The sequence below is a fragment of the Oncorhynchus gorbuscha genome, linkage group LG06 (assembly GCF_021184085.1).
Source record: "Oncorhynchus gorbuscha isolate QuinsamMale2020 ecotype Even-year linkage group LG06, OgorEven_v1.0, whole genome shotgun sequence".
Taxonomy (NCBI): Eukaryota; Metazoa; Chordata; class Actinopteri; order Salmoniformes; family Salmonidae; genus Oncorhynchus; species Oncorhynchus gorbuscha.
In genome coordinates this window covers 22539674-22559659 of record NC_060178.1, presented here as the reverse complement: position 1 = coordinate 22559659, position 19986 = coordinate 22539674, and the positions used below count along the sequence as shown (strand labels likewise).

Genomic DNA, 19986 nt, shown 5'->3' with positions numbered 1-19986 from the left:
CGCCATCTATGCTACAGAGAGGGATGATTCTTGTCCCGCACAGGAGAACAGCTATTTTATGACAATTAATTATCTTGTCAGGCTGTACAGTGCAGTATTATGTTCAATGCACACAATATGCTGACTGTAACGGTGACATCCCACAGTCAAAGTCCTAATATTTGTTTAAACTCCACATAGTTATGTTCTGTGGCTGTCACTGAGTAGGCTGATACTCCATTTCATGGGTGCACAATCCATAGACTGACTGGGGTGGTGATTTTCCAAATTCAGTCCCACAATAAGAGCTAAGAAGATAATAGATGTGTAAACATTTGGAAATTGTGTTCTGTGGGTATCACTGAAAAGTAGTGAACTACATGTAGTTCAACTAGTAAGTTCATTTCATTTTGCTTTAGCTTGTTGGTAGTTGAACTTAATTCAAATCTTTGGAGTGTTTTCAGTAGTTAGCAAAAAAGTTATTACATAGTGGTGTAGCTAACAATTGGAACTACACACTACTTATTTAGCTAAAATAATATAAAATATGGTTAAGTTGGCAAGAATTTCCTGTCCTTTTCAGCATCAGATCTGCCTAATTCTCACTTGAAACATAGTTATAGTGTTTAATAGGATAATTACACAGCCCATAGTGATCTGTTTTTGCAATTTGTAGTCTATGACATTTCAGATTTACGTGTGATCATTTTTCACAAAAAGTAGTTTGGATGTTTTGAACTACTTTTTCAAAGTATATTTAGTTATGTAAACTTCATGTTTCTTAAGGGTCGCTTTAGTGTAGCTTAACTTCTTCCAGTGTGAAGTAATTAGCAGATACCTCCCTTATCTTGAGTATTACATAATACACTCCTTTTTAAATAATGTGATTTATTCTGCCAAACAATATCAAACAGATTCCACTATTGTTACTCATGCTAATGTTGTTTACGACAAATTGGTGGGAGGGAGTTCTTGAAGTTTGTAGGAGTGGAAGTTCGTTTTTGTGAAGTTATTTTTGTTTTGTTTTAGTTAACTCTACTTAATCGTATCGGGTTTCCTTTTGTCACCCCATACAGTTGGTGGCGACAATGCTCCAGAAATATTGGATCCAAATCTCCGTGAAACCCCACCGACGAAGAAGAGTTCTGGCCAATCAGCAAAGTATTCTGAGGAGAGCGACATACTCCCGCCAAATCTGACTGATGACAAGCGCGAGGCAGCAAAGAGTTCCAAAGGGATCGTGTGTGAGATACGGAAAGAGTAACATGTAGCTACTTAGTCTTAAAAATAGTAAAACTCAGTCAATTGTATATTATATTTTGCAGAATAACAGTGTTACTCTGGAAGACCTGTCAATATTGCGACATCATATGGTTTTGTTATATTGCCACTGTTTTCCGCACAAGGATATCAAAAGTGAGGGAAGTTTCGGATGGTGATGCTGGCGGCGGAAGATCCATCCGTGGACGGGCATTTAGCATCCACTCCACGGAGGAGAGGTAGCGATGATATTTATATTTTAACGTTTCAAATGTTTTTGGAATTTAGTTATATACTTTTAAATGATTATTTATCTTTCAGTTTGCCTATGGCCACATAGTCAACACAAACTTCTGCCTTAATACGTTATCTAGCTACTATAACTAGCTAACGTTAGTTAACACGACAGTAAGGTTAACTACTAAGTTAGTTACTGTACAGAACACTAACGTTAACTGTTATAGTATATAGCTAACGTTAGCGAATTAACGTTTTTATTAGCCAACCCCTCACAACATTTCCAAGTATGTAGTGAAGTGTAAAATGTGGGTTTATGTACGCTTGAAGTTCACCTAGCTTGCATAGCTAACTATATGATCAATATTTTCTGAAATGAATCTAACTTTACTGTAACTTAGTTAGCTAACGTTATTCTTTATAGTTAACTATTCATCAGCCAGTTGGTGTCAACCTTGTAGCCTGCTGCTTGCCCATGGCCTTCAGCTAACTAACGTTAGCTAGCAAGCTAATGTGCACCGAAATGATTGAACAGTGTATTGGTGGTTTTGCTCATCAGCTTGTTGATAACAGTTAACGTTAGTCGGAAACTATAATTTCGATTAGACATTGAGTTACAACACTGCCCGCTCGACAGCTAGAACCATTGACAATGGTTCATTTAATGGGCATTGTACTGCTGCATTTACTCATAAAGTAAAAGTGCATTGTAAAAAAAAGTCCATCTAACGTTAGCTATGAGTGATGAGGGGGGGTGGTTGTGGGATTGTCATCTTATCTCCCTCACTTTGTTTTGGTTACAGGTATGGGTGGCAATCAAACCTAGCAATGCCAACAATAAGCTTGTTTGGGTTACTTTAACAAACGGAATTTGTTTAATTTACTTTGAGGCTAACCCTGTTCTCACCACCGTTAGAGCTGTGAGTGTAGCCACAGCCGGGCTTTTACACTTGGCTTATATTCACCGAATGGCGGGAGAGAAAAGCAAACACCTCGCTTTACTTAGCCAGATGACTTGTGCCATCCTCTCCTAGGTTTTTTTATTTGTGATCCACCGACTTGATTCGGTATTATGTAGCAAAATGAAATTGTGTTTTTTTACATTGGATAAAAGTAGAGACTCAGAGCTACACAATTGTATATCATACACTGCATATGAGAAACAATGGGAAAGTAATTCTGCTTTGAAAGTTGATAAACCCCACCTTTTGAGAAAATGTTACTTAAATGTTTTGGTAAACCTACTGGAGAGCTCTTTAGTTTGGGTTATGTGAAAGAAGTGCTATAACCCCCAAACACATCTTGTTAAGTGGATGGGTCTCTACAGAAGGTGTTAATCAAATCAAAATCAAATCAAATTTTATTTGTCACATACACATGGTTAGCAGATGTTAATGCGAGTGTAGCGAAATGCTTGTGCTTCTAGTTCCGACAATGCAGTGATAACCAACAAGTAATCTAACTAACAATTCCAAAACTACTGTCTTATACACAGTGTAAGGGGATAAGGAACATGTACATAAGGATATATGAATGAGTGATGGTACAGAGCAGCATACAGTAGATGGTATCGAGTACAGTATATACATATGAGATGAGTGTGTAGACAAAGTAAACAAAGTGGCATAGTTAAAGTGGCTAGTGATACATGTGTTACATAAGGATGCAGTCGATGATGTAGAGTACAGTATATACATATGCATATGAGATGAATAATGTAGGGTAAGTAACATTATATAAGGTAGCATTGTTTAAAGTGGCTAGTGATATATTTACATCATTTCCCATCAATTCCCATTATTAAAATGGCTGGAGTTGGGTCAGTGTCAATGACAGTGTGTTGGCAGCAGCCACTCAATGTTAGTGGTGGCTGTTTAACAGTCTGATGGCCTTGAGATAGAAGCTGTTTTTCAGTCTCTCGGTCCCAGCTTTGATGCACCTGTACTGACCTCGCCTTCTGGATGATAGCGGGGTGAACAGGCAGTGGTTCGGGTGGTTGATGTCCTTGATGATCTTTATGGCCTTCCTGTAACAACGGGTGGTGTAGGTGTCCTGGAGGGCAGGTAGTTTGCCCCCGGTGATGCGTTGTGCAGTCCTCACTACCCTCTGGAGAGCCTTACGGTTGAGGGCGGAGCAGTTGCCGTACCAGGCGGTGATACAGCCCGCCAGGATGCTCTCGATTGTGCATCTGTAGAAGTTTGTGAGTGCTTTTGGTGACAAGCCGAATTTCTTCAGCCTCCTGAGGTTGAATAGGCGCTGCTGCGCCTTCTTCACGACGCTGTCAGTGTGAGTGGACCAATTCAGTTTGTCTGTGATGTGTATGCCGAGGAACTTAAAACTAGCTACCCTCTCCACTACTGTTCCATCGATGTGGATAGGGGGTGTTCCCTCTGCTGTTTCCTGAAGTCCACAATCATCTCCTTAGTTTTGTTGACGTTGAGTGTGAGGTTATTTTCCTGACACCACACTCCGAGGGCCCTCACCTCCTCCCTGTAGGCCGTCTCGTCGTTGTTGGTAATCAAGCCTACCACTGTTGTGTCGTCCGCAAACTTGATGATTGAGTTGGAGGCGTGCGTGGCCACGCAGTCGTGGGTGAACAGGGAGTACAGGAGAGGGCTCAGAACGCACCCTTGTGGGGCCCCCGTGTTGAGGATCAGCGGGGAGGAGATGTTGTTGCCTACCCTCACCACCTGGGGGCGGCCCGTCAGGAAGTCCAGTACCCAGTTGCACAGGGCGGGGTCGAGACCCAGGGTCTCGAGCTTGATGACGAGCTTGGAGGGTACTATGGTGTTGAATGCCGAGCTGTAGTCGATGAACAGCATTCTCACATAGGTATTCCTCTTGTCCAGGTGGGTTAGGGCAGTGTGCAGTGTGGTTGAGATTGCATCGTCTGTGGACCTATTTGGGCGGTAAGCAAATTGGAGTGGGTCTAGGGTGTCAGGTAGGGTGGAGGTGATATGGTCCTTGACTAGTCTCTCAAAGCACTTCATGATGACGGAAGTGAGTGCTACGGGGCGGTAGTCGTTTAGCTCAGTTACCTTAGCTTTCTTGGGAACAGGAACAATGGTGGCCCTCTTGAAGCATGTGGGAACAGCAGACTGGTATAGGGATTGATTGAATATGTCCGTAAACACACCGGCCAGCTGGTCATTACAGCACAGTGTAATGGTTACTTGCATTGTAGTGATATCAAAAAAAGATAGTGTCAATATAAAGGAGGGGAAAAAAGGGTCAATGCCAGTAGAGAAAGAACAAAATAATATACCGTATGCACAAAAACATCAATAACATTATCAGTGATACTGGTGAAAGATGAGGTAGTTATATGTATACAATCAGGGGTAAAGTGGCTGAGCAGCAGGATAAAAAAATAGATAGTAGCAGCAATGTATGGCGTGTGTGTTAGGAGAGTCATGTGAATGTCCATAGAGGCACTGCAGATAGTGCTGATGACACTAACATTAGGCTATAACTAGCAAGGCAAATTGCTTTCTGAGATAATATTACTACACAGATCATACACTTAATGCTAATGTTTGCTAGCTAGCAAGCCAGCCACCTAACTTCATCTAGCCAGCTAACAGTAAGCTTTAACATTCGGACAAAATTTGAAACGTATAGTATCTGAAACTGTAGCTAGACTCTTACCCGTATACATCGATGAATGCTTCACGGCAGACTGCAACCCCTTTCCTTAAGTAAGACGTCCTGTGTCGTTTCTGTTTTTGTTTGTACAGCTCGCTTGCTTGGCCCGTTATCAAGTCACTCTGGTTCACACTGCAATGCCATAAGAATCATCTGATATTTCTCCCTCTGTTACAGATGCCATGGTTACCCTTAGTTTGAAGATGTAATCCAAAGACGAGTGTTTTCTACAACAGCCTTCTGTGTTCTCTTAATAACGACTCCCTCTGCATTTGCAAACAAATGACAGAATTATATTAATCTATCTGATTCATTCTCTAATCATTCTCTGATTCTACCAAACATTTCACTGATTTCAAAACTCTCAACTTTTCCTCTCCATCACTGTCATCAGAAGACTACAATGTCTTTGATGAAAATGTTTTTTACCTAAATCAGGGATTTCCTAATCGTCTGATTCATTTTCAGTCAGAGAGTCAGCATGGTACGATCGTCCTCCTGAAAGTAGTCCCATCACAAATATTTCCCTCTGCCCTTTGTCGATAGCGCCTGATAAATTCAGGGCAGCAATGTTGTTGAGAGCATTAGCAGCTCATTTGCTGTTCTCCATCGCTAATGTTATATCTTTTGAAAAAAAATTCCTTTCTACTGCAGTTATCTACACATAATGAGCAGCTCATTTTATAGACAGAAGATGCTACACGGCAGACCAACTCGGCATGTCCGGCCCATTCATTATCTCAGCCGATCATGGCTAGCGAGAAGGTTGCTGTCTTTTTATGTGGCTAAACCAACTAGACCCGTACTTTAACAACTTTATTTGCATTTACAGATGGCATACAGGTTTGTTATTAAGGCACATGAAAGTTCAAATCTTCCAGAAGGCATTTCTGCCAAAAAAAAAAACACATTTTGATAATAATAAAATCAATAAATGTTCAAATGCCTTTCCTGTGAAGTCGTGACTTGCGATGATATGCCTAGTTTCCTGAAACGAGTCACATTTGATTTAACATTATACTTGAATTGAAGTGGTAGTCCATTTACTTGATAAGTAAGTGCCAAGTCTAACTTAGCCGTTTCCTAATTGACTGACATGTATTTATTATTTAATTCCTTAAATAACCTGGATGTATTTGTTAAACTAACCATATGAGCAAACTAAGGACTAGCCTATAGCATCAATACAATTGAGTGGGGGGGATAAAGCAGTTAGTGTTTAAGTCATACAGTGTTGTGACTGTTTGTGTGGTTTGAACATATGAAGGTACTGCACATAATTCTTTGTTCCAGTGACCGTTGTGCAGCAATTAACGTGACGCAACTTGTTTGCAACTGGAAATATTTCTGTATTGAAAAACAGTCTGTTTGAGGACTGAAGGATTGCTTGTGGGATTGTTGTCATCTTATCTCCCTAACATTGTTTTGATTACAGGTATGGATGGCAAAGTCAAACCCAGCAATGCCAATAAGAAGCTTGTTCAGGGTAAGTGAACCTCAGGTGTTTTGAATGCATATTACCTCCATATACTATTTGCCAGATTTCTGCTCGACCGATGCCACAACTTCCCTTTACCTGGCAATAGATACTAGTACTAGATACAGCCAACATGTTTAAAAAGGTCAAAGGTGATGCCAAATCTTGGAAATGTATGTTTTTAAACTGTAGTACTTTGTGTTTTAAGTTGTAATTGTGGCTGAAATGTTGTGTGCTGCTATTTTGGCCAGGTCTCTCTTGTATAATAGATTTTTAATCTCAATGAGACTAACCTGGTAAAATAAACAATTAGATTCTTTTATTTTGCCAAAGGAGAATGATACATAATAACATAATGCTATCAAACTATTAAAAAATATATATTCAGAGATTCTAATTTAGTAAATTATATTACAATTATTTAATTTAGTGTCTTTGCTCTCATTGTTTTCCCAAATACTTTTAAAGATAAATTGGACTTAGTCCAACTTGAAAATCGGTGATAATAAATGGTATTTTCTCCTCAGCCCGCCTTCCATTTAAGCGTCTGAACCCAGAGCCCAAAGAGACCAGTGAACCCAAAAGAACTCGTGCCCTTCCCTGCCCAGAGCCTGGGCTCTCAGATGGGGAGAATGAATCTGAAATTTCCCCGCTACCCATGCATCACGGACCAGCATTGGTTAACGGCCGCGGACCCCTGGATGGATTCATGAGTCACAGCAGCCAAACATCCCCTGCCAAAATAATAGTTGTTCTCACTGAGGACTTCAATTCAACTTACCCTCTAAAACAGCAACCTGCAACACCCATTTCTGCCCTGTGTCCTCCCACAAAAAACAACCACCAAAGCAAAACCCTGAGTGCTGTAACGGCCACCAAAACAGACCACACTGCCAAAACAGGGCATTTAGACTGCAAGGTGGGGGATGAACGGGATGGGGAGGAGGAGCAGGAAGGGGAGGACACTGCATCAATCTCACAGCTAGATACAACACAGGGATCTGACATAGAGGAAGAGTTTGTCAACCCTGATATGTCCAGTCATGGGAATGGGTCCATGCTGTCTCCTTCATCCACCAGCTCTCTGTCAGCGGCCGAGAGCTCCCCAGAGGCTGTCAAGACGGAGAACAATCGTACTGTCACGGTGAGTACCGACTCGCAAATCAGATTCAATAATCATTCAATGTCTCATCAGGGATCTTTGTGTAAATGTACACAGCAGAAAGCTTTTAAATTAATACGGGTCTATGTTACCTTCTCTCTTTCCAGGAGCCACATTCCACCCCTAAAATAGAGCAGAAAACAGTGAAAAGACTCTCTATAAAGGTATAATGAGCTGTGATAGATTACTTCTGTATTTCACTGCTAAGTGGCATAATTTTGCATCCCAATTACTATTTAAATATCTACATCAAAATACTTATCTGAAGCTGAGTTTATTTTCTCTCTTCATAGAGTTCGCAGGAGCAAGCGGAAAGGCTACACCAGCTCCAAGAGAGAGAGCGGCAGCGGGAGGAGGCTAAAGCGGTTAAAGAGAAGAAAAAAGAGGAGGCTCGCAAACTGAAAGAGGAGAGAGAAAGGGAAAGAAAGGAGAAAAGGGAGAAAGAAGAGTGTGAAAAAAGAGAGAGAAAAGAAAAAGAGGAAAAGGAAAAAGCAGAGAAATTAAGAGCGAAAGAGGAGCATCGCAAATCAAAGCAAGAGTGAGTGTTGCTTGATCGAAAACCACCTAGAGCTACAGATCTGAAATGTCTTGTTACTTTTATATTGACTTGACTGGAAACATTTGATTGAATGTTTTTTTTTATTAAAGCAAATGTAAGCCTTGCAATTGAATTAAACGTGATATAATTTCCCCCAGGGCAAAACTTGAAGGCAAGAGAAAGAAAGAGGAGGAGAAACGGTTGAAAGAAGAGAAGGATGTGAGTTGATAAGGGATGTTTCTATTTTTTAAACTGGAGTGTAATGTCTGACATTTGACGGTTGACAATTGCCATGTCATTGTAACCGACCTGATAATACATCTGAAAATGTTCTATTCAGAGGCTCAAAGCAGAGAAAGCAGAGATAACAAGATTCCTACAGAAACCGAAGACTCCTCAGCAGGCCACAAAGGTAAGATGACTCTGATTGGATTGAAAAAGAAAACAAAATCTTAATCATAAAATAGTGGCATGTTAATTTTATCTGTAACTTTCCTTCCTTCTGTCCCTCCCACCTCAGACCCTTGTGTCTGCCTGTGGAAAGTTTGCTCCATTTGAGATAAAGGAGCACATGGGTCTGGCGCCGCTGACACGGGTCCAGTGTGAGGAGGCAGTCCTGGATGAACTGGACCGGTACCTGGCTAAGCCTGATGGAAGCCTGCACGGCCTGAGGGACTGGACCAGAAATGAGCCCCGCAGATCAGGCCCAACCAAGCCCAGAAGCACAGACTCTATGAGGTGAGACCATCACACCCTAAAAATCATAATTGTTGCGTGGCCATGATGGCAACAATGGGTGCTTTGAATTGCTGAACTCTTGACATTTTGTGAAATGACAAGGAATCTGTGATTTCCTACGGTAAAGAGGCTGTTTCTACATTTAAAAAAATACACAAAGGCAACATGTAAAGTGTTGGTTTCACGAGCTGAAAAAAATATCTCAGAAATGTTATATATGCACAAAAACCTTATTTCTCTCATTTTGTGCACAAATGTGTTTACCTCCCTGTTTGAGCAAGATCAAATAATCCATCCACATGAAGGGTGAGGCATATCAACAAGCTGATTAAACAGCACTATCATTACACAGGTGCGTCTTGTGCTGGGGACAATAAGCGGTCGACCGATTATGATTTTTCAACGCCGATACCGGTTATTGGAGGACCAAATAAAGCCGATGCCGATTTAAAAATAAATTAAATAAAAATAAAAACATGTATGTGTAATAATGACAATTGCAACAATACTGAATGAACACTTATTTTTAACTTAATATAATACATTAATAAAATCAATTTAGCCTCAAATACAGTGGGGCAAAAAAGTATTTAGTCAGCCACCTATTTTGTGCAAGTTCTCCCACTTAAAAATATGAGAGGCCTGTGATTTTCATCATAGGTACACTTCAACTATGACAGACAAAATGAGGGGGGGAAATCCAGAAAATCACATTGTAGAATTTTTAAATGAATTTATTTGCAAATTATGGTGGGAAATTAATTATTTGATCAATAAAAAAAGTTTATCTCAATACTTTGTTATGTTCCCTTTGTTGGCAATGACAGAGGTCAAACGTTTTCTGTAAGTCTTCACAAGGTTTTCACACACTGTTGCTGGTATTTTGGCCCATTCCTCCATGCAGATCTCCTCTAGAGCAGTGATGTTTTGGGGCTGTTGCTGGGCAACGCAGACTTTTAACTCCCTCCAAAGATTTTCTATGGTGTTGAGATCTGGAGACTGGCTAGGCATTGATGTTTATGGTTAGGTCAAATGCGCTTGTTAAATCATCACCCGTTTGTCGAAGTAGGCTGTGATTCAATGAGAAATTAACAGGCACCGCATCGATTATATGCAAAGCAGGACACGCTAGATAACTACACATGGTTGATGATATTACTAGTTTAACTTGTGATTATGTTAAGATAAGTTTAATGCTAGCTAGCAACTTAACTTGGCTTCTTGTTGCCCTCACGTAACAGGTAGTCAGCCTGCCACGCAGGTTCCCCGTGGAGTGCAATGTAAGGCAGGTGGTTAGAGTTGGACTAGTAACCGGAAGGTTGCAAAAACGAATCCCTGAGCTGACAAGGTAAACATCTGTCGTTCTGTCCCTGAACAAGGCAGTTAACCCACTGTTTCTAGGCCGTCATTGAAACTAAGAATGTGTTCTTAACTGACTTGCCTAGTTAAATAAAGGTGTAAAAAAAAAAAAAAAACTGCAAATCGGTGTCCAAAAATACCGATTACCGATTGTTATGAAAACCTGAAATCGGCCCTAATTAATCTGTCGACCTCTACTCTAAAGGGTGCAGTTTTGTCACACAATACAATGCCACCGATGTTTTGGGCGAGTCACCTGCCTGTGGGATCTTCAGACCAGCCACCCGGACAGCTGATGAAACTGTGGATTTGCACATCCAAGGAATTTCTGCATAAACTGTCTCAGGGATGCTCATCTGCGAGCACCAGGGTCTTGACCTGACTGCAGTTTAGCGTCGTAACCGACTTCAGTGGACACATGTTCACCTTCAATGGCCACTGTGACACTGGAGAAGTGTGCTCTTCATGGATTAATCCCGGTTTCAATCGTACAGGGCAGATGACAGGCAGCGTGTACGGCGTCGTGTGGGTGAGGGGTTTGCTGATGTCAACGTTGTGAACAGAATGCACCATGATGTGGTTATATGGTATGGGAAGGCATTAGCTACGGACAACAAACACAATTGCATTTTATTGATGGCAATTTGAATGCACAGATACCGTGACTAGATCCTGAGGTCCATTGTCGTGCCATTCATCCACTGCCATCACCTCGTTTTTCAACATGGTAATGCACGGCCCCATGTCGCAAGGATCTGTACACAATTACTGGAAGCTGAAAATGGCCCAGTTCTTCCATGGCCTGCATACTCACCAGACATGTCACCCATTGAGTATGTTTGGGATGCTCTGGATCGAGATGTACGACAGCGTGTTCCAGTTCCCGACATTATTCAGCAACTTTGCACAGCCATTGAAGAGGAATGGGGCAACATTTCACAGGCCACTATCAGTCTGATCAACTTTATGCAAAGGAGATGTGTTGCGCTGCATGAGGGAAATAATGGTTACACCAGATGCTGACAGGTTCTCTGATCCACGCCCCTACCTTTTTAAAGGATGTGACCAACAGATTCATATCTGTATTGTCAGTAATGTGAAATTCATAGATTATGGCCCAATTAATTTTCCAATTGACTGATTTCCTTAAATGGACTTATTCCGTATAGTCTCTGAAATCGTTACATGTTGCGATTTTATATTTTTGTTCAGTGTATGTACACTCCTATAGTCTTTGGCCCCTCTGTTCTCTGCATAGGGAGTGTATGGTGATAGTTAAGGGGCCTAAACCGGACGGTGTGCCTGACCGGCAGCGCTACGGCCGCATGAAGCTCCTTCAGTTCCGTGAGAACTACCGGCCTGCCTACTGGGGCACGTGGAGTAAAAAGAGCCCCCACATCTCCCCACGTTACCCTCTCAGACAGGACAAGGTAAGACTTCCCTCATTCTCTGACCATGATCCTTGAAGCCTTTCACTTCTTTACATCTTAGTTTCTGACATATTGCTCTCACTAACCCTGCCATATCCAATTTGTCAAGTGGTGCCATGAGTGAAGAATGTGTTCTGGGGGTGATATCCGTTGCACTGTGACTTCCATGTTTGACGGGTTTCTATGTATGACTAAAGTTTGTGTGTTCTCACTAGGTCCTGTTGGATTATGAAGTAGACAGTGATGAGGAGTGGGAGGAGGAGGAGCCAGGAGAGTCCCTGTCACATAGTGAAGGGGTAGGTCTCTCGTCAATACTCTTCTGTCACAGCTTTTGATGCTCTGCTGTTCTGTTTGATATCAATATTTGCTTATTGTTGTAGCTGAATCGTTACTGCTGGTTGTGAGGATCTAAAGGGGGAGGCAACTTTGTTTTGAGGGGGGGCGGACTCTGTCGGTCTCAACTTACTGTTAAGAGTTTGAATACACATGGTGCAATTTTGAAATTTGTTTGAGTCAGCAGTCACTTAATTAGCCCATGTCAGCCATTTTTTTTTACATGTATTGTTAAGTTAGCTATCTAAATGTGTATGGTTGAAATACCAACTGGGGTGGGGTCCATTGATCATCAGTTATCATGTAAAAAAAAAAATGCTAACAATTGCCTCCACTCTATGGCAAAATGTGTAGAATTGCATGAAATGAGTTATAAAATTGCAGTCTTTTTTTCCACCCCATGGCAAAATGTGTAGAATTTCAGGAGATGATAAACCTAGAAAAAAAATATATCTTGGCTGTCAATTAGGTGGGCCGTTAAAATATTTTGCTCACAAGGTTGGGGGGATGTTTGTGGGTACACAGACCCACTGCTGCCCCCACCCCAATCAATGTTGCCTATCCCTGACTAAACAGACTCTTGTTTTTGCAGGAGGATAATGATGAGGGAGGTGAAAATGACGATGACGATGAGGATGGTTTCTTTGTACCCCATGGTTACCTATCAGATGGCGAGGGGGCATTGGAGGAGGAAGAGGTAGGTTAAATTGCCCCTACAATCCGTATACATGCCTCATTCATTTTCTTTACTGTTCTTTTCCGGTGGTCTGGTATGACTAATAATGGATATAATGTAAGTACTTAGTGCTTTACAGTGGGCCTCCCGAGTGGCGCAGCGGTCTAAGGTGTCATTATAGACTTGGGTTCGATCCCGGACTGTGTCACAACCAGCCGTGATCAGAAGTCCCTTAGGGTTGCGCACAATTGGCCCAGTGTCGGGGAGGGTTTGGTGGGGCTTGGTTCATCGCACTCTAGTGACTCCTTGGGTCAGGTGCTGCAGGCTGACTGCGGTCGTCAGTTGAACAGTGTATGTTGAGCACTCACCTTAATTGCTCCTATCTCTGTGACGTGATTCCAGGAGGGTGGCGACCCAGAGAAGCAGAAGGTTCGTCAGAAGCTGAAAGCCCGGGAGTGGGACGAGCTGATGGCCAAGAAGAAGGTGAAGGTGCTGGAGGAGGTGGTGAGAGGCTGTGTATGGGAGGGAGAAGGTCCTCCTCTGGAGCTATTCCAGCAATTCGCTGTGTGCCTGGTAGAACCCCTGCCAAAGCCGGAGCCCACCACCCCAGAGGACTACGCACAGAAACTACAACAGAAACTACAAGAAGATGAGCAGCGTGAGTACATTCTTATGTCTGGGGGAACATGCAGATATACAGAGTTCATTGTGTGTGTTGTCAATTCGAGAGACAGGAGCATTTAGGTTTAAGTGCCTTGCTCAAGGGCACATCGGTAGATTGTTTTTGCTTAGTTGGCATAGGGATTTGAACCAGCAAACTTTAGGTTACTGGTCCAACGCCCTTAAACACTAGGCTCTCTCCAATATTCATGTCCCTTTCGACCTCAGCCTTAGTCTTGCCACCGTTAAGTGGTAGTGATCATCTGAGTCATTGACTGACTGAAGCGGGATGAAATGTAGTTCATGGTTTGGATGGAAAACCTGTGACTGTGTTTGTCTTTGATGCTTATCTGAGTTCTTACAGAATAATGTAAATGAGTAATTTGGTTGAGCCATGTGTTGTTTGAATAGTGTCACTATTGTCTGATTTTTCAGAGTAGCTCTGAGTGGCCAAACTGTAATGACCTGTGCCTTTAGCAAGCATGCACTTATATTTACACAAAAATCTGTGTTTTGATTGTGGAGATGGACTTAACACCCAAGACTAACATTCGATTTATCTGCACTCATGCCGCATCGAGAACGAGCTAAATCAAACACCAACTATTTGCCTCATGTGTGGAGTTGAAGAAAAGAGAGACCACATATGCCAATGTGGTTGTTTTTATAAAAATCGAGTTATGTTTCGCCAAGAAAACATACCGTAATTGCTGGACTATTAAGCGCACCCGAATATAAACTGCACCCACTGAATTATTAAAAAATATGTATTTTGTACATAAATAAGCCGCACATGTCTATAAGCCGCAGGCGCCTACCGGTAAATTGAAACAAATGAACTTTACACAGCCTTTAAACGAAACACGGCTTGTAACAAAAATTAAACAGTAGCCTACCAGTAAAGTCATTGGTCACTATCTTCTTCCTCCTGTGCACTGAAACCACTGAAGTCATCTCCTTCGGTGTCGGAGTTGAATAGCCTCAGAATTGCTTCATCCGATGTTGGATCGTTTTCATTGTCGCTCTCGTCACTTTCATCCGGAGGCAAATACCCCGCTGAGCTCATGCTGCCCCTTCAACACGCAGCAGTCCAGCCTTTCGAAAACCGTTGATGATAGTGGATTTTTTGACAATGCTCCACACTGTCAGGACCCACTGGCAGACTTGACCATAAGTTGCTCTTCGCATGCGGCCTGTTTTAGTGAAGGATTTCTCCCCACTTGTCATCCAAGCCTCCCACTGAACACGGAGCGCCACCTTAAATGCACGATTTACACTGATGTCGAGTGGCTGCAAATACTTTGGGCCATCTGCTTTTCTTCCCTCTGAAAGGTTTGTTGTCTTTTTGCACTGAGTCAGTTCCTCACGCTGCTGTTTACAAAGTCTTATAATCGACTCATTAAGGCCAAGCTCCCATGCAGCAGCTCTATTTCCTTTTCCAACAGCCAGATCGATCGCCTTCAACTTGAAAGCTGCATCGTATGCATTTCTCTGCGTCTTTGCCATGATGAGGGTGACAAAAATACTACCGTAATCAGAATGATGGGAAGTTTGAGCGCGCTCGATTTATGTCACATTATGTGACGGTGCTCAGTTTTTCTGGCGGCATGAATCTTGTGAAAGCGGGAAAAATCCATAAATTAGCCCCGTCATTGTATAAACCGCGAGGTTCAAAGTGTGGGAATAAAGTAGCGGCTTATAGTCCGGAAATTACGGTACCTGTTTGTCATCAGGAAAATGTAAATGGTTACGAAGGGAGATTTTTCAAAACTGGATTGAGTGAAGTAGCAGAAAATGTGCTTAATGATTATGAGCTCTGTCTGTATGCAATTACTTGAGCCTAAAACATGAGCATGGAGAGCTACACGGGTTTGCTAAATTACTGTATATATTTTTCTAATATTTAGTCTATTTACTTAAATGTGTAGCTCTCAGTTGTAAACCATTTACTGTGCTCTCAGACAATTTAGTTGGAATTGTGCCGTGCAGAATTGAACCAAATTGGTGATTGGTTGACGATATAATAATAATAATAATATATGCCATTTAGCAGACGCTTTTATCCAAATATGACACAGGCTTACGTCTTGTCTTTTTTCAGTTGCATTGTGCAGAATATCAGATCTTTCAACAGTTGTAGTGTTTAACCTCACCAGATGTTATCATAATGAATGCAAAAAAAGAATAATTGGAATGCAATGAATGTCAATTCTGATCAAATTAATGTGAAGTCTAAAATACGGTACAAATGTACATTTTGTTGTAAATGGGTCAGTAAACCTGAAAAGGGGCTGAAATACCAGGCGGTGTCAGAGGAAGGCAGAAAGCCCTTAAAATTGTCAGACTCCAGCCACCCTAGTCATAGACTGTTCTCTCTGCTACCGCACGGCAAGCGGTACCGAAGTGCCAAGTCTAGGTCTGATAGAGGAATTTTAAATTCCCTTATGTTTTATTGCCAAAACCAATTTAATTCGCACTCATTTCTAATTCATGATAAGTTGTAAGTTTATCATTTGCATGAATTAGTAAGAGACCAGTCTTAAAAAACAAGTTCAGCATTTATTCTTGATGAGTACTGAATGCTCACACACATTAACACAGGTTATAAACTGAAAATGACGTCAGCGTTTTCCAAACGTTCCGTTTCACAAACAGAGGGCCCCTCTAATTCTCAAGCCTCCGCGTTATCAGCACGAAGTCAAGGCCAGTCAGCATAAATCAACATTCCCGACCATTTTGGAGATGGCCCGTTCCCACCACCTGGAGATTTGTACAACTGAATGAACTTAAAGAACAGACCTTCATTGTTACTTAACTTCCTGACTACATTATATACAATTGTGAAAGGGAGCAAGAGGGACAGTACATTATAGCATTTGGACTAGTCAGTTTCTGATTGGAATGTATACATAATTAGTCATTTCAAACATATTTTCCTCTATCAAGGTCCAAGAGGCTTCTAAACAGCTTCTACCCCCAAGCCATAAGACTCTTGAACCTCTAATCAAATGGCTACCCAGACTATACTATTTGCATTGCCCCTCCCCTCTGCACACCACTGCCACTCTCTGTTGTCATCTATACATGGTCACTTTGATAACTCTACCTACATGTACATGCTACCTCAACTGGCCAGTGCCCCCCCCCCATGTATATATTATTTTTTGCTGCTGCTCTTTAATGGCTTGTTACTTGTATCTCTTATTCTTATCCATATTTTATCCATATTTTTGTGAAACTGCACTGTTGGTTAGGGGCTCGTAAGTAAGCATTTCATTTCACCGTTTTATTCTGCGCATGTGACTAACACAATTTGATTTGACATACAGGATTGTTCCAGAAATAGTGGGAGGTATTGTCACCATAACACATGGTCAACTTACTAGACTACAATGTTCATTGCAATGAACTTCATTGCAATCAGCCGACGCAATAAAATCAGCCGACGCAATTTTATACACATGAACACAAAGGCTTCAGATAAGCACATCAACTTCAAAAGAGTAAATTGACAATGCGTCAGTACTACTCTATCTTTGTTTAAGTCCCCCAAAGTTGGACTTTTGTTAACTTTTGGAGAGCTCATGTCTCATTCGGGGGAGCTAAGCCCCGTGGCTCCCCTGTAATTCACCTTGTGCTTGCTTCAGTCATTGATTGCTGTCCAGACTGCAAGGGAGACTAGACTCTAGTCTAAACTAGAGACAATCAAAGATCTGTATCGTTTTCAGACAAGCTTTATATGCTGCGTCTGAGCCACTCAGTATTTACTGTGACAACAAGTAATTGTGAACAGTGAACAGCAGGTCTTTATGGCTGACCCGAGTTGCTCTGTAGCAGCCTGCGGGAGTATATGATCATATTGGATGCAGCATTTTGGCCAAACTTTGTATGAATAGGTCTAGATGTAGAATGTGTTTTCAAACACCTTCCCATTTCCCCTACCATATCTTCAGTGTTGTCCCAGTTGCTGCCACTGCTCCATGGAAATGTGAACAGCAATAAGGTGATCATCACAGAGTTCCAGGAGTTTTGTCGCCAGAAATTGACCTCTACTATTTCCAGCCCCCAGAACTTGGGAGACATTCCCACCAGGTAATTTAAACCTGATTTACTAAACATTAGCTAGTTTACATAATGAGTAAATCATATATGGTCACTATTAAACTCATATTATAAACTGGGTGGTTCAAGCCCTGAATGCTGATTTGGCAAACAACCATGGTATGTATATCAGACCGTATTCCATGGGTATGACAACATTTCTTTTTACTTCTTTAATTATGTTGGTAACCAGTTTATAATAGCAATAAGGCACCTCTGGGGTTTGTAATATATGGCCAATTTACCACGGCTAAGGGCTGTATCCAGGCACTCCACGTTGCGTTGTGCTTAAGATTAGCCCTTAGCTGTGGTATATGGCCATATACAGTGCATTGAAAGTATTGAGACCCTTTGATGTTACAGCCTCACTCTAAAATGTATTAAATAAAAACTTTCTCATCAATCTACACACAATAACTCACAATTACAAAGCGAAAACAGGTTTTTGTAATATTTGACAAATGTATATACTTATTTACGTAAGTATTTAGACCCTTTGCTATGAGACTTGAAATTGAGCTCGGGTGCATCCTGTTTCCAAGATTGGCCACCCTGCCAAACTGAGCAATCGGGGGGGCTTGGGTTAGGGAGGTGACCGTGAACCCAAGTATCTGAATGTCCTTGAGTGGCTCAGCCAGAGCCCGGAAATGAGCCTGATCAAACATCGCTGGAGAGACCTGAAAATAGCTGTGCAGTGACGCTCCCCATCCAACCTGACAGAGCTTGAGAGGATCTGCAGAGAAGAATGGGAGAAACTCTCCAAATACCCAAGATGACTAAAGGCTTTTATTGCTGCCAAAGGTGCTTCAACAAAGTACTGTGTAAAGGGTCTAAATACTTATGTAAATGTGATCTTTCTGGGGGTTTTATACATTTAAATTTGTAAACATTCTTAGCCTGTTTTTGATTTGTCATTATGGGGTATTGTGTGTAGATTTGGGGGGGCAATTTAATCCATTTTAAAATAAGGCTGTAACGTAACAAAGTCGAAAAGGTCAAGGGGTCTGAATACTTTCCGAATGCACTGTACCACACCCCCGCGGGCCTTATTGCAAGTGCAAATGCTATATAAAAGCTTAATTCTTTTTCTTAACTGAGATGGTCTTCTTTTGCCCTAGGATCCGTCTGAAGCGCCTTATCAAGGGAAATGCCATGTATGAGAAGCGCTCGGCCTACAGACGCTGCTGCTGGTACATACACACAGAGGTCCTGGCTCGCTTCAGCCAGGAGGCTCTCCCTGTGCCCGGCCAGTGGAACTACCTCACCTCTGGGGCCCATGTGTCCCGTGAAGAAGCCTCGGCGGCCACAGGCTCACAGGGCAACTCCCCAACCACCCCACAGACCTCCACCACACCCTCCTCCAACAAAAGGAAGAGTGCCGGCAGCATGTCCATCACCAAGTTCATGAAGAAGGCTGCCGACCCTGAGCAGGTATGACAGTCTGATAAACTATGCATATGAAGTCCTTTTGCTCAGATCCTATTGCTAAGACGACTGTGTATCAGATTTTCATGAGCACTCCTTTGTTCCAGGCTCATGAGATGGATGGATTCCAGGCAGACACAGAGGAGGATGAGGATGAAACAGACTGCGTCATAATCCGTACACAGAAAGGTGAGACCTCAAAATAACTTTCCTGACAGATTGTTTGGCCCTGAAGGACACGTTGTATTTGGTTTCCCTAGATATAAGTAAGAAGGGAGGTATTGTCAGTGACACTAAATATGTCTTCCCCTGCAGGATCTTCCTGAAAGGATACCTCCCCCACAGAGAATGAGCACACAGAAAAAATTGAGGTGACCCCCCCTCTGATACGACTGATCTCCCCCTGCTCCGGCCCATTCCCACCTCGGCCACCACCTAAGAACTGCCCCCTGACTCTGGGGGTGTGTACCCAGTGTCAAATAGAATCAGGTCTTCAATCAAGATAACATTCTGTAGTGGCACACATGCCACCCACACAGTATTACTTCCCACTCTGCTCCTCTAAGTACCAGACATCTGCATGTAAAAATGAAAGTGTCTGACTGAGAAACTTATTAGGACATGGTTTATTTTAGTCCAATGCTCAACCATTTTGTTACTTGGTTCAGTTGGAGTGTCAGACATGTTTATATGGATGTCTTTGCTTGGTGAGGAGTGGAAGGTGGCTCAGACAGTCAAGACTCTGCTACTATGGTAGATTGGGTGGCCGTTCTAGTAGTTGCCGTGTGCTGGCCCATGTGTCCTCCTTTTAATACATATATACAGTACCAGTCAAAAGTTGAGACACCTACTCATTTAAAGATTTTTCTTTATTTTTACTATTTTTACAGTTTGGATATCACATATGGAATCATGTAGAAAACCAATTCAAAATGTTATTTGAGATTCTTCAAAGTAGCCACCCGT

At 42.0% G+C, this 19986-nt stretch overlaps 1 protein-coding gene across 2 annotated transcripts; it reads left to right on the top strand.

Moving 5' to 3' along the window:
• The first annotated feature begins 273 nt into the window (after nt 1-273).
• On the top strand, nt 274-19955 carry LOC124037696 (chromatin assembly factor 1 subunit A-like). Of its 2 annotated transcripts, XM_046352667.1 has the most exons (18): nt 274-373; nt 1056-1246; nt 1386-1478; nt 6557-6607; nt 7126-7742; nt 7868-7924; nt 8054-8298; nt 8457-8517; nt 8639-8710; nt 8819-9036; nt 11654-11825; nt 12041-12121; nt 12751-12855; nt 13237-13492; nt 17448-17586; nt 18714-19026; nt 19128-19209; nt 19336-19955. In XM_046352667.1, exons 3-18 carry the CDS (start codon nt 1412-1414, stop codon nt 19344-19346), a joined length of 2547 nt encoding a protein of 848 aa, XP_046208623.1. In that variant the 5' UTR covers nt 274-373; nt 1056-1246; nt 1386-1411; the 3' UTR covers nt 19347-19955. The 2 variants fall into 2 exon arrangements, with proteins under 2 accessions (XP_046208623.1, XP_046208622.1); XM_046352666.1 differs by lacking the exon at nt 274-373 and having other exon boundaries at nt 1157-1478.
• Nucleotides 19956-19986: the final 31 nt, after the last annotated feature.

Coding starts and splice junctions, on each gene's coding strand:
- LOC124037696 (XM_046352667.1), top strand. CDS start 1,412: ATGGTGATGCTGGCGGCGGAAGATCCATCCGTGGACGGGCATTTAGCA. Junction 9,037..11,653: donor AGAAGCACAGACTCTATGAG/GTGAGACCATCA, acceptor TTCTCTGCATAG/GGAGTGTATGGTGATAGTTA. Junction 13,493..17,447: donor ACTACAAGAAGATGAGCAGC/GTGAGTACATTC, acceptor CCATATCTTCAG/TGTTGTCCCAGTTGCTGCCA.